This window comes from Propithecus coquereli, unplaced genomic scaffold (assembly GCF_000956105.1).
Source record: "Propithecus coquereli isolate 6110/MARCELLA unplaced genomic scaffold, Pcoq_1.0 Scaffold440, whole genome shotgun sequence".
Classification (NCBI taxonomy): Eukaryota; Metazoa; Chordata; class Mammalia; order Primates; family Indriidae; genus Propithecus; species Propithecus coquereli.
The window spans coordinates 2,446,569-2,461,381 of record NW_012150175.1 but is presented as its reverse complement, the minus strand read 5'-3'; the positions used below and the strand labels follow the sequence as shown (position 1 = coordinate 2,461,381).

General features: G+C 45.6%; 1 protein-coding gene across 9 annotated transcripts in view; it reads right to left on the bottom strand.

The window, feature by feature from the left end:
- Positions 1–14,813, bottom strand: part of SORBS1 (sorbin and SH3 domain containing 1) — a 158,583-nt gene that overhangs the window by 32,716 nt on the left and 111,054 nt on the right. For 8 of the 9 annotated variants that reach the window (XM_012654492.1, XM_012654494.1, XM_012654498.1 and 5 more), the window contains 4 exons: positions 14,269–14,318; positions 8,752–8,924; positions 6,048–6,133; positions 2,579–2,746 (listed from right to left, as the gene is read on the bottom strand). In XM_012654492.1, coding sequence (XP_012509946.1) covers positions 2,579–2,746; positions 6,048–6,133; positions 8,752–8,924; positions 14,269–14,318 — 477 coding nt within the window. The remainder of the gene's footprint in view (positions 1–2,578; positions 2,747–6,047; positions 6,134–8,751; positions 8,925–14,268; positions 14,319–14,813) is intronic. The other variant, XM_012654499.1, reaches the window with a different exon arrangement.

The following is a 14,813-nucleotide window of genomic DNA, read 5'->3' as shown; positions in this document are numbered from 1 at the left end:
GCTCAGGCCGGTTTCGAACTCCTGAGCTCAAACAATCCGCCCGCCTCGGCCTCCCAGAGTGCTAGGATTACAGGCGTGAGCCACCACGCCCGGCCCATGGGAATTTTTTAATTTTGCATTTTCACATTGATATTTCCATCTATCTATCTACACTGTACACATTAGGGGTCAACTGAATGACCGCCTTATAATCAAGTTAATGCCACACAATGTCAATGCCTGCATTTGTGTCTGTCTGTAACCAAAGAACATAATTTGACAGTCGTAGGTGAACAAGAATGGACATGTGGTTAATGACAAGTTCACAAGGGAAGGCCAAATGACCAAAATTGTAAGGATATAAATTTCAAAGTAATTCCAATAGAAAAAAGTGCAGCGGAGTATGTAACCCCACGTCACCAGCTGTAGAGCTATATGAACTTAAAAAAAATTTACACCAAAGCAGCACCATATTGATACTTTGAATGGTAGCTAAATTCCATCAAAACAGTATCACCTATCGACTAAATGCATACAATTATATAGGTATATATTTAATTTGTAGATTTGGCTTAGGTCAATAATGGGGACTGGTAAGTTTTTTTTTTATTATTAAAGGTTCTCAAGGTTGAGAAACACTGATTCCACTGAACTCCAGGGACAGATGCATGTGAGTCATCGATGGTCATACAAAGCAGCAGTATCTTCCTCTGTACTAGTATCTTCCTATAGTTCCCCAAGACCAAATCCATCTCTCCCTGCTGTGGCTTTCACAGCATGGCATTACTTACTCTAGGACAGAGATAATTGTGTATGCGGGAGACTCTTCCACTACCAGCTGAGTAGTGGGGCATAGACTGAGCCCCATCTGCCTCCCACAGGGTCTTGCACAGAACGAGTGGCCACCCAAGTTCTAAGGAACGGGACTGAAGTACACCAACATAGCACGGTGCAGCTGGCACTGGTGGTCTCCACTTTCTCAAGCCCATCAGTCTACATCTAGGGCAGTGATTCTCACAATGTGGTACCTCAACTGGCATCACCATCACCTAGGAAGCTGTTAGAAATGCACATTCAGAGGCCTCTCCCCAGAATTGAAACTTTGCAGAAGGACCTGGGGTCTCTATTTTAACAAGCCCCCCAGAGGGTTCTGAGGCACAGTCAAGTCTGAGAACCACTGCTCTAGAAGGGAGGCAGGCTGTGGGGGAGAGACTTCCTGCCTCTGTCCGAGGTTCTTCTGCTCGAGTTGCATTTGTGTTTGCATGTGTTACCTACATGTGTAAGTGTGCAGCCCTAGGGTGTCTCCGTGTGCTCCTCATCTTCCACCTACAAGTGGGTAGGCCTGTCTGTGAGGACAAACCAAAACCAGAGCCTTCGAACAGGGCCGTTTTGAGGAGGAGCTGGGATGTTGAGGGTGAGGCTGTCCTTCCCTTGCAACTGAGTAACACTTGCTAACTTTTGCTTCTTCCCTGCTACATTTCCTTTCTCTCCATCACTTTAGAGTCTTCTTCCCCTCCCCAGCTTTCCTTCTTTTAATCTTTTTTCTTCTTTTGTCTATCTCTTCTTCCCAGACACCTTTTATTTCTTAAAAAAAAAAAAAAAAAATTAATGACCAATGATGCCTCTGTTACTCAAAAGATAGAAACATATTAATCTACTACATTGAAAAGTATATGACAATACTTTGGGTATCACTTCACCATCTGCCTACCTCCCACTCCAAGTCCAGACAATGTACACCTCCCCGCAAAGACCTTCTTTAGCAAGGCTGCTAAAGGGTCACACGGCAAAGCATAAGCTCTTAGCAAGGTGCAGCATTTGGCCAACACAGAAATTTCAACATGTTGACCTTAGCACAGTAGGCCAAGACCTGGATAAAATTACTTCAAAGGTTTGCTCTTCTGCATTACTCTTAAGCTTTCATAATCTAAGCTTAAAAATGTCAGAATTAAAGGAATAAATGAAATGCCCCTCAGAGAGCTCTCAATCCTCTGTGGGTTTACCCTAACTCTAAGTGTCGTTGGGCCTCAAAATTCTTCAGTAAGGTGCTTTAGCACTACCTTACCTGTCATGCAATTAATCCATCTATACGTGAGTGGCAGTGTTGTCCCCTGATATTTCAATGTTAATGTCACTAATTTTGGGGGCCTTTTTGTAAATGGCATACATATCAACTTCTGTAAAATAAGTTTCTTTAACCATCTCTTCAAAGAAGAATCTTATAATTGTCCACACCATAGCCACCAATGCACATGGACTAAGGTATAAGGTTTCTAAGCGGAATGCACAGGCAACATGGTATGATAAAATGCAGGATGTAGAGGACTGGACTCATGATGGCAGCTGATGCTCTAAGGCATGCATTAGGGGCGTGCGCCAGCAGATCCCAGTCCCCAGCCAGGCATGCTTGAACATACAGAGCACAGGGCGTAATGGGGGTCATGTCCATTCACCAGCCACAAAGGAGCCAAAGCAAGCCTAAGGGAAGCCAGGACGACAGACGCTGCTTGGAGAACTAGACCAGCCTACAGACGGCAATGCTGAGGGGAGGCAGATATTGCTTTGGGTCAAGCAGCAGATCGAGGTGACCAAAACAGACCTCTGACCCAGATTTCCTTTTTGCAGTATCGTCTATATTGAGAAGGTCCCCAAAGCGCTCATTAGTGATAAACTGATGGTGCGTCGGGATGACGCCCGTGTGGCGTCGAGCTGCAATATCGGCCTCTTCTTGCTCGCGCTTAAGTCGTCTCTGGTCCGCTAAAAGTTTCTGCCATAAAATTGCATAAAATGGGCAGTGAATCATCTGGTCCAGGGTATTGGAAAACTGCCAATAAAAGCAACTAAGGAAGAAGGTGGGTGAACGGGGAGGAGACTTTTTAAGGGTCAGCTGTCAGCAGGGCTTTAGGCCACAGCTACTATGTTCCCACTGTAACCACCCTCGGAAGGAGACAGCACAGCACAGGAGAAACCTGGGGAAGCTGGGATACATGGAGGGAGGATTTCACATGATTACACCAGCCAAAAAATTATCCCCTGGCCCAGCCAAAAGCCTCCTGTGCCCTGTCAGCAAAGGCAAGGTAAGCCTGGGGGTACATCCAGGGCATTCCCAAGCATGCTGGGCTGGCAGCAGGAGGCTGGAAGTGCCATCTCTACTCACTTAGGCAGTGATACGCTACCACAGTGTATTCCCATAGTGGGACCAGGCCCGTTAAACCTGCTATTATGGGCTTTGCTGTAGGGGGGGGTCTATGGCAAGTAGGTCATTTTTGTGCTTCCTGTGTTTATTACTCTAATATGTTCCCCACAGAATGGAACCATTTCAGAAAATATGGCACTTCTTCTCCCAGGCCAGCCGACTCTTTCCCTGGGCACACTTTTCAGGAGGTTTAGTATATTCACCAAAGGCTACTTATGTGGTTGACAGAGAACATCAGTTACTTTCTTATTGAACTATTTCTTCATTAGGTGAAATGAAGCTGAGTTTAAAGGAATGATATATTTTAACACAGAAAATAAACTAAGAATAATGGCACCTGGGGTTAGAAGAAATATTCTCTCCTATATTAAGAAAATAGTCATTTATTTCTATTTTTAAAAACCTTTAAAAATTATCAAACCATGTTGCTTTTTACCAAATGTCCTCATTGCCTGTGGAAATGACTTTATGGAATAGCATTTTAATGTGTTTTCTTATACCATAGCAATCTTACATTCCTAGGATTAACTTCCCTTATAGGAAAGTATTAATTAGAACTGATTATTCTTTTTATTTTTTTTTACAGATAGAGTCTCACTCTTTTGCCCAGGCTGGAGTGCAGTGGCATGATCACAGCTCACTACAACCTCAAATTCCTGGGCTTAAATGATCCTCCCGCCTCAGCCTCCTGAGTCACTGGGACTCCAGGCATGTACCACCATGCCCTGCAGCACTGATAATTCTTAGCATGCTCAATAAAATATTAGTCCTTTTCCAGCAGGGAATTAAATGTCTCATGTGACATCCAGCCCTAAAGGATAGTAGGCCTGATTTTTCTCCAGGGTCTACAAAGTGATAACTCATCAAACAGCTGTGGGATTTCTAACGCTCAGGTAAGTTGTTATAAAGATTACATGAGAAAAGACATGGGAAATTCCTTTGGAAAGCACAGTGCCATGGAAAGAGCATTGGCCCAGGAATCTGGAGCCCTGATTTCCCACTCTGCCTTTGGAATAGGTTAACTTACCATGTGGCCCTGGGTAAGCTGCCACCCTGCTGTGATCCTTTCCTGGACAAAACAAGGGAGTTGGCTACATGACCACTAAAGTCCCTTCCAGGACTGACATGTTCTCATTTTCTGAAATGCCATTATCATCCACGTTAATGATAAAGCATTCACATAGGGGACTGACACCCCTTGAGCTGGGACTCGTGAGCTGTTGCTGTAACAATGGGAATGGATTGATGCTTGAAGCTGCCATAGTCCTTGCTCAATACCCCTGGTGTGTTCTGGCCAGGGTTAAACATAATCAGTGGAAGTGGACATTGAATGGGGCAAAGCTCTCAACCTAATTCTTGAATCTGACCTCAGTAAATCCATCGGGCCTGTAGTTTAACCACATAAACCAATAACCACAGATAAAGACACAAAATGTTTAAGGATCTATCAGCCAGTATTATACAGGAAACAAACTGTTCATCTTCTACATGCAACTTCTAATATACCAATTGCTACACCATGTAAGTAAAATACGCCCCCTGTGTGGTAGGCATGAATTCTCCCACAAAACCTTCCACGTTGGGTACTAGGGTTTCTCTAACTAAAATGGAATTTCATCTCCCTTCATCATAGCAGCCCAGGCCTACATACACGGGAATTTGTATCCTGGTGACATCAAATACTTAACAAAGAGCTACAGAAATGAATCTGTTCTGTGGTCTGATGGACACTCATCATTAGTGAGTGATTACAAATAATGACTGTGTATTAAATACTTCCTCTTGTTTCTTTCTATGGACACGTGCAAATGTCCTATTGAACACTGATTGTGCTTGGAGATGGGAAAAGGTATGGTGGTTTCTTTTTTGTCTTTAGTCTCATCATCTGGCAGCAATGATTATTATCATGCAGCTCTTCCCAAAGTTGGCCTCACCCTAAATCCTTAAGGAAGCTTCACCTAAACTCTAGAACCACTCAACAAGACAGAACAACAAAGAAAAAGGGCTTCAGACTTTAAAGGGAATGGGACAGAGTTGTGTGAACACGAACACCCTCCCCGACTGCCACCCATTCAAGGTGATTTTCCCATCTCTTTGGATCCATCTTTAGAACCCTTTCTTTGGGGGAATGTGAAGGCCAGAAGTGTGCATAATAACAACGCTTTATCACAGCAGAAGCTTGTGATTTAGCCCATTTGGCTGATATGCAGAACTGCCTCTTCCTAAATCCGTAGGAGAATGGGCTCCTTCTAGACCCTGCCAGTCACACCACTGCAGACAGACATCTCAGTACCTGCAAGAAAATATCCACATTCTGAAGTTCTTGGCTGGGGTTTACCAATGTTTATTAGGGTATCTTCCCTCTTCTGAGCTAAAGGCAACAGAGTTATAGGCAACTCCCTCAAATTCTTTTATAAAAGGTACTGTGGCCATTACTATTTTTCATTTTCCTCTTTCTTCTACTGCATCCTTCCCAATTTGAACTGTGCTTTGTACTAACAGAGGGGTTGGTGGATTTACTTAGAGAACGTGGGGGAGGTTGAGGGGGGGATGAAAGAGCAAAGTGCTGTTTCCAGCTGATAAGGCACTGAACGCAGGAGTAGGCAAACTTTCTGTACCTCCCATGCAGCAGTGCTGGCTGGACTTGGCATTTATAACCTAGTGCTTGTGTGGAAATCAGTCCTACTTTTTTGGAAAAGTAGACTAAAAGAGGAGTGATTGAGGCTATGTCATAAAAAGCCACGTATGAAAGTCCCAATCTTTGCTTCCAATTACCACATCATGTCACCTCTCTGACAGACATCTAGAATGTTTACCTCCCTTGTACTTTTTTCCCGAGCAAGAACTAAGAGATTTAAAAGATGGGATTTACCTCTTTATCATCATGACGTCTTCGAATAAATTCTTCTGTGGATTCCAAGTAATCAGCTGGTATAAAATGTCTTGGTGATTCTGAATCTTCAAAACAACAGAGTGGAGTTAAAACAAGCAAAGATTTAGTGGGAAACTAGGTTGGGAAAAGATTTCACCTTTCATCTACTATAAATATCAAGTTTTTATAATCATTGTTGATTAATGATCAATAATCAAATTCTGAAGGGAGAAAACTCAAATCTTCCCCCCCACCCCCACTTTCCAGATTTACTTGTGAACTACTTTAATACAAAGAAAACTAATCAGAAGGCGAAAGGTGAGCAAAGAGGGAGGTCTCCCTACAGAGAGGCGTGCAGGATCTCACAGGGACAAACCGCACACTCGCACACACAGGGCCGTGAGAGAGGCTGCCTCTCAAAAAACCACGGGTGAGCAGGGGATTGGTGCAAACTGCAAGGGGCTCAAGAGTTCAAATGAACAGATCTCTTGGATGAGCTAAACGGCCAATTTTTCTTTCGAAACACAGTTTGGTGGTTAGTCTAAATGACATGGGGGGGCTTTGTTTTTAAAGAAGTGCAGCCACTACGAGCCATGATCAGTTGCCAAGCAAAACAAACAGAAAACAAAGGACGGACCAGAAAGTGAACACCAGGGGCACACCAACGGGGACAAAGCAAGCAAGGTGGAGAGACGGGGAATGAGACTGGTCAAATACACAAAACGCCACCTCCGCAGGGTGGTGCCAGTTCACTGTGGGGGTTGTTGTTCCTGTCCAGGCCGTGGTCTGAGTGTGGCGCAGAGTTCCCATTATTAATGGCCCTCGGGAAATCCTCCGGGACCGTGGGTCTCTCCCGAGGGGGCTCTGAGCTGCGGCTAAGCCTGGCCATGGTGTGGCGGGAAGACAGGCGTATGGGAACCAAGGGCTTCCCTGCAGAGAGGGGCTGGTCCTGGTGGGGCTGGCTGGGGAGGTCTGGCTTCTGGCCCACCGGGAGACTGGAGGAGTCACCAAGGGAAGGCTGTCTGGGATGGTGCTGGAGGGGCTTTTTCAACCGAAAAGGGAGGGGGCTCATTAGGTAGATGTTCCTGAGGAGGGTGCTCTTGTCCCCTCTGGAATCCAGGCGCCAGTCGGGCTGTCTGGGGGTCTGCTGCTGCTCATGCTTCCGGATGGTGGTGAAGCGGGTGTACGAGGCTGGGCAGGTGCCCTTGCACTTATTGAGGCGATGTTTGGGGAAGTCCCCATGAACACTGCCGCTGCTGCCCTCTCTGCTGTCATTGGAGGCATTTGAACAGTGGTCCAGGTCATCAGAGCAGGTGGAGAGGGGCTCAGAAGGCACAAGGCCCCTGAAGCCCAAGGTGTGGTCCTCCATATTGCTACACGCTGGGGAGGCATAGACCCCACTGGAGTTCATTCTGTCCATCTCCTTGGGATGGAGCTTGGTTGACTCGAGGAGGGACTCGGCTGAGCGGGCCGAGGTCAGGCCGCCCCGGGGCAGCACAGGTGTGGGAGACTTGCTTAGCCTGCCGGACAGGTCCAGGGACGGCATGGACCGCGACCGCTGAATGAGCTGCTCAAAAGCAGTAATGCGGGAGGACACAGTGTGCTTGGGGATGTGCTCCGAGCCCTCCTGGCTGGGGCCTAGCTCACCCCCGGCCAATGCCAGGCTGCTCCTTTCAAAGTGGGAGGCAAGATCCCGCACACTAGAGGAGGAAATGGATCCCAGGTAGAGGCCAGCTCGGTTGATCTGGTGCATGTCCCGATACAACATGGTGAACTGCATCCCAGCCTTTCTCGAGAGAGGGCAGGGCCTCCTGGCGCTGGTGCTGTACTCCTGGAGGCTCATGGTGCTGCTCGACTTGCTGTCATAATCCCGCCGGGAGCGCATGAGCAGATTCTCGATGCTCCCTCCGACTTGGAGGGGGAGGCCTCTTTTAGAATCATTCAAAGAAATCGAAACACAAAGGTTCTCACAGCTCTGAGCCTTCTCTGAGGGCAACAGGACACTCTTCTGTTCCTGCAAAATAGTGCTGGGAGCAGAGAGCCTGGGTTTGAATTTGGAAGGAAGGATTTCCGAAATGCAGGCTTTCGCAGCCGACAGGGGCTTCTTGTGCTTACACACGGGGCCTAACGCACTGCTAGTGTTAAGTGTTCGGCTATGAACTGAAGATGAAGTAATCATGTGAGCATTCCCACCTTTACGATCCACTGGTAAGCATGCAGAATAAAATAAACACACCCATTAGGTTAAAGCTGAAAGCTGCTTAAAAAATAAAGGAGAGGTAACATGCTCATTTGTCATAAGGGCTTCTAAAAAATTTCCAGTCGATGTCCGGAAGCAAAATAATCTGTGCTGCAAAGCAGGTGCAAAGATGCAACAACAAAAAAAAGGCCACCCCGCTGGAGTAAGGAATGGCTAAAGCTCAGCTAATTTCTAAGAAAAGGGAATTAGAACAAAAGAGAGAGAGAGAGAGAGAGATGCTTCATGGAGAGCAAGGTTGGGGGTTCGAAAGAAGGGAAACTTCTAAACCAGAAAGAAAAATGGCCGGTGAGAAAATAGGGGAGGGAACATCAGAGGGCTTCGGGCCTGGATATAGGTCTGGACAAGTAGACGTATCCCCGTTGCTGGAGGTTCACCCGCTGCTGACGCTCAGTAAACGGGGATGGACGGGACACAGAGGCCCGCAGGCTTCACCCAGTTGATTACCTTTAGTGGAAGCCGAGCTGGACGGCCTCTTGAGCCCACTGAGGCCCTGAAGAGGGATGTCACCACCTTCCAAAACACTTTTGTAAATCTGTCTCTCATTCTCCAAGCTAGCCAGATCCCCAGGAGCCCCATCTGATTCCCTCTTCACTGCATGGAAGTTGGAAGAATATATACTATGAACAAGGTCATTTTAAAAGAAAGAGAAAAAAGGAAGGGAAAAAAAGACAAGAATAGGAGTTAGTTATTTTTAATATTTTTCTAAAAAGTACATTACCTGTTGATGACAAGAAATACACTTCCTGGCATCCTAATCAAGCACTGTCCTTTCTCAAGAGCATTCTTATTTAGACACAGATTTCTACAGACAAGGCAGGCCCATGGGTCCCTGAATGCCCAGGAATCTTGTCCAAACAGCAAAGTACTCTAATTGAGATGACTGTATTTGTGCTTTAAAAGAATAATTCTGTGAAACACTGCCACTGGGGAGGAAGGGCTGGAGGCGGTCAGGGGAGGGCAGGAGTGAGGGGGCTACACCAAGACGGTGCAGGCAAGGACACGGGTGGAGCCGCTGACACGGAGCCAGCCAGTGTCGGCTACTTCAAGTCCACTACTTGGATTATTTTTCTGGGTTATTCTTCACAAGTGCTTTGGTTGATGGAATATTAAAATCAGCAATGGAAGGGAGAGGCCCAACTGTCTTGGGTCTCCAGGAAAATCAGTGACCGAGTGAAATTGGAATGTGGGATTCTATGTGCTCTTAGCATCACAGCCCAATTTTGCACTCACTTCTTTCAACGTCTGTTCAGAACCTTATGACATGTGTTATGAGCATAAACTATTGCTCATTTCTATCCTTCGTTTGTTTTTATCCTGATAAAAATCAAGGTATTTTTGCAAATTATCACAAATTCTTTTTGGAATGAGGTAGGGCACACACAGAAAAGTTAAGAGCACTTACTCAGCTGCTCCCTTCCCCTAACCCCACCAAGCCCTCACCCAGTGACGCACCGTCACTGACACGCATACACACGTGTACACACACTCTTCTCAGGTAAGTGAATGACTCCTTTCCCACAAACGTACATAGGCTTCTGCTGGGCTGCTTTTAATCCTACTGAACTCAGTTTACTGGAATCAATACGAATTTTTCAGCTCTGAAGACCCACAGCTAGGTGAAATTCCTTCACTCAATATTATCTAATGTAAAGAACAGCTTAAAGAATTACAAGAGTGAACACCCATAGCCCCCCACCTAGATTCTACAAGGGACACAAGCTGCATTTGCTTCACCACACATCTACTCAGTCTTTCCCTCTATCTAGCCGTGAACGATGGAATCTTTTTACATTCCACAGAGCCAGCCTTTCCTTCTGTGTGTGACCACAGCCTTCGAGTCCCATGGTCACAAATGATGACAGCAACAACTCCACGTGCTGCGTGGTGAGGCGTCCTGTAGGGGAGGCCCTGTGCTAACTGCCTGTTCATCGTTCTCTCTTTCATATCCTCAGTCCTACGTCTGTTGTTTTTCAGATGAGGAAACAAGGCACTGAGAGATTCAGTAACTTGTCAAAGCAGGCAGGTTAGCAGAATGGCAGGGCTCGAACTTTAACCACATCGTCGGATGCCACTATCCTAGATATCACACTTCCCTAAGACCGAGGAGGAAAAGGCTCGCACAACACAGGACCCAGAGGGAGCTCAAGGATGCTCCAGTTCTGTTTATGTCACTACTGCCGAATGTCACCTGTCATGAATACACCCCTAGGACAAGTGGCACCAGAACCCAGGAGTCGGAAATGGAGAAGAGGCGGGGACTTTGGTAGAACACTGTGATGTCTCCCTCAGAGCAGTGAAGTCCTCGGAGCAAAACTACTGCTTCTGGCATGGGTAGTGCCCCTCACAGGAGCTGCCACTTGCCAAGCCTTACCTTGTGCCCAGCCCTGGCTAAGGGCTCTACATGCCTATTTCAGGGGACCAGTAGATGAGTCTCAGCCAATCACATCAGTAGAACTTCAGCCAATCACAGGCTGCCAAAGGATTAGCCCCTGTTCATATAAGGCAAATGCCTCAGCACAGCATGCCCAAATAAGGCAAACTCTGAGTGTAACCAGTCAAGCTGTTTCCATAGTGACTTCCTTTTTCTGTCTATAAATGCTGTCTGCGCAAGTTGTTGGGTGGAGCTCTTTGAACCTCTCCTGATTTTGAGGGCTGCCCAATTCATGAATTGTTCTTTGCTCAAATAAGCTCTGCTAAATTTAATTTGTCTAAAGTTTTTCTTTTAATAGGAGTGACTCTGACAGCTGCCTCCATCCTGCTGCCCCTGCTGTCCTTTGAACTGTCTCACCCTTGGTCAGAACTTCTAAGCAATCTTTCCAAGTTCCTCTTAAATCTGTTCTGTCAGGATTCTCGGCCATAACCGGGACCTCCCACTTGCTCTACCTCATTAGCAGTAAGAACTCACTCCACCCTAGCCACCTCACTTTCTGGCTTTATTCCACTCATTATCATAATTTTTTCCTGCTTCCCACCAGAACGACAAACCAGCACTCAGGAAACCTCTCAGAATGAATTTGCTACAGCCAATTAATTGTTTTCATTCTGATACCAAAGCTAACAAAACATGCTTTTTCCAGATGTGTAACATTTTGTAACTGAGATACTCCTTGTTTAAAAACAACATCTAAGAGCTCTAGAACAATGTTTTTAAATATATCACATCCATCAGCTCTTCTAACATTGGAAAGAGAGATCATCTGTCTCACTATACAAAAGGGGAAACTGAGAACCAGAGTGTTTAAGGCATTTGCCCAAGGTTGTAGAGTTGTTGGGTCCAGGCTCTGTCCAAGTAGACCAGAGAGGACAAGAGAAGCAGCCTTATACCCCTAGCTAATTGAGAAAGGCCCAATCAGGATTAGCAGCTACTTATTACTAATACTTAACAAAACAAGTTAAATTCAGAAGCTCAGCTCTGAGCAGCCTGGATTGACCCAGCACAGACAATTCAGCCTCTGGCTAAGATGCAGAGCTGGCTGCTGAGTTTCAAGGAGATTCAACAAAAACACTCACTGGAAGAATCAAGTGAGAGAACAGAGCAATCATCCTGGGGCCAAGTGTTTCCACCAGGCTCTGGAGGCCGTGGACAGGTCCTGGAGACTGGGATTCCAGCCCAGCTCCAACGAGGAATGCGGATCAGCTGAGGCAAACCAGCTCTGTTTAAAAACTTGCAGTCTGTCTCTCTCGGCCTCCATTTCTTTCATCTGCAAAACTGATAAGGCAAGGTGAGACTGTCCAAGAAATCTACCTGCAAATCTGTTATCTGCACAGACTTTTCTCTTGAGCTCCCGACACATATGATTCAACTGCCTTCTAGACATCTCCACCTGCATGTTCCTCAGGCAACATGTCCCAAACCAAACCCAGTTCTGCTCCTCTATCTCCCGTCACCCAAGCCAGAAAGCCCAGGGAATCAGTCCCCCTGCTCCTCAATTATCAGTCACCAAGTCCTGCTTCTTCCCCGTCCACAACACAGCTCACATTAACCCCATTCGCTCTCCACCTCCCTGGTTACCGCCTCACCCTTGCTCACCTACAACCCTGCAACAAGCACACACGCCTTCTCTCACCCAGCCGCCAACCCTGACTCCATCTGATCATCTCTGCAGATCACTGCCAGTGATATTTCTAGAAAATATCTCATTATGTCACTCCACTGCTCATTTATTCACTCAACAAATATTTACTGAGCACCTACTAAGTGTCAATCACTCTCCTAGGTGGAGACTCAATAGGGGACAGAATAGACAACACATTCCAGCCTCACAGAGCTTATATTCATCATTCAAAACCATTCAGTGATTTCAGAAAGGAAAAAGAAAATGTTAACTGTGCTTTGGAATAGGAAGCCTAGAAATCCTCTAGAAGTTTCATCTTACAGCCTTTTGTATCCCATGAAAAAATTATTTTTTATGATGTTATTGTTATTCATGTTTTATTTACAGCTCCTCTATAAATAAAGACCTTTGACCTTCCCTCCTCCGCAAGACAAGAGGTGCTCACTTCCCCCTGGGTCCCATCGTTACCTTTGCCACATTGGATTCTGGCTATTTACAAGTCTGTCTTCCCCATTACACCCCAAACCCTTTGAGGTCAGATAGTTTATTAACCTTTGCATGCCTGGTACCTAGCATGATTGCTCAATAAATATTAGTGGAATAAATGAGTCTATAAAATTAAATGCCTACATGCACACAGATGTTTGACACATTTTTAAGGTCCTGGAGAATCTCTAATGTTTCATATAGTTCTTCAGGTTATAATTTGTGTTTTGTTCTTAGATTAAAGGGAAAAAGTGCTCTCTTTGGAGTACCGCCACCATCTAGGAAAGAGCAGCTTCTTCTTGAGTGCCACCCGCTGGCCAAACAGAGTAAAGCTCTTTGGTTAGACGCTAATCAACGCTGAAATGCTAATGAAAATAATGAGTAGCTCCCACTACTGATTTATAGATCTGATGTTATAGATCTGTGATGGTAACTATAAAAATATATTTTATATATTTAGGGAAAGGACTGGTAGTTGTATTAGGATATTGGGATTATGGGTGAATTTCTTCCTCTCTGTTCCCAGGTTAAGTATTTGTGATATGTAATCAATGTTAATTAATAAAATTCTAAACTGCAGTCTGCCCAAGATATGAAAGTGGCACTTCTCCAGTTGCCACAGAGCTGTGAACTTGGGTTATCTTCTTTGATCCTTCGGTTAGGTCAAGTCCTTCCAATGTTTCCTTCAATACATCATTCCTGTCCATCCAGTGGAGGGGGCCAGATTCAGTACAAACATGAGACTGGGTATAGGAAGGCTCAACTAGGGCCTACTTACATAGGCTAAAATGTTTGCTGTTTACCATGTATATAACAGGGGGTAAAGGTAGCATTGAACATTTTCAGGTAAGATAACAGCTGCATGGCAAAGTCCTGAGGAAGGCAATCTGCTGGAAGATTCAGGATGGTTGGGGGTGGGGAAAGGAGGCTGGTGGTTACCCCATGAAGAAGTGGGCACATCCAGGCAGAGACCTGAGAATTGGCATAAATGCACATCTCTGTGAGGATCAAGTAAGTTAGCCCCCTCTTGGCTCCACCTTCTCCCGATCCCGCCATGCCTCCCCCCATCTTTATACCAGATGTGGCCTTTCTCAGTCACACACCCACCTGTCTCCAAAAACCAGCAAGTGAAAATTTTGATTCTAAACTTAGATAAACACACATTCCCCAACGTGGGGAAAAGCTTATCAAAAGTAATATGAAACATCACAAAATTAATTCACAACAGGAAGAGAGAACAGAAGAAAAATAATTTACAGACTACAATCAGGTTGCTACTTATCACCAAACTATGCATCACTTGAAGCCATTATACCGAAACAAATAAAATACACTTTGGGTCCAAAACACAAGCTTCTCTCTTCCCACTTCTGATGTTTAATACATTCTGCCATGTAAACAAAGTGGAGTGGCAACTTACTATCCAGGAGGCTCTGAAGAAATTTCCGGAGTAGGGCTGACTGCTGAGCTCTGTAAATGTCAAAAAAAAAAAAAAAAAAAAAAAAAGAAAGAAAGAAAGAAAGAAAAAAAAATAATGTAGATGATTTATTTTGACTCAGACATTTCAAGCCAATGGGAAAAAGAGAGAAGTCACTTTCCTTTTCTAATTTAGATAAGGGCCTCTGTGAGTCGGGGAGCCTGGATGGAAAGGATTTTGGTGCTGATGGAGGGCAGTGCTCTTTCTCTGGGAGGAGAGTGGGCAGGTGGGCTCTCCTACGCCTGGTCTTTTGTGTTCCAGTGGATGGATGCAGCCAAGGCTCTCTCGGCAGGTTAGGAGATGGCCTCCTGGCTCGTACTTATTTTCCATGACTGGCCACCACTGGGCCAGCACACATTAGTGACATGGACAGCACACCCTCCACCAGCTTCTCCCCTGCCACAGACCCCCTGCTGAACCCACTGCAGATCCATTCATGCACCCCAAATGCCACATCCAGAGAGTGTCACCCAACATTTTGTACATTT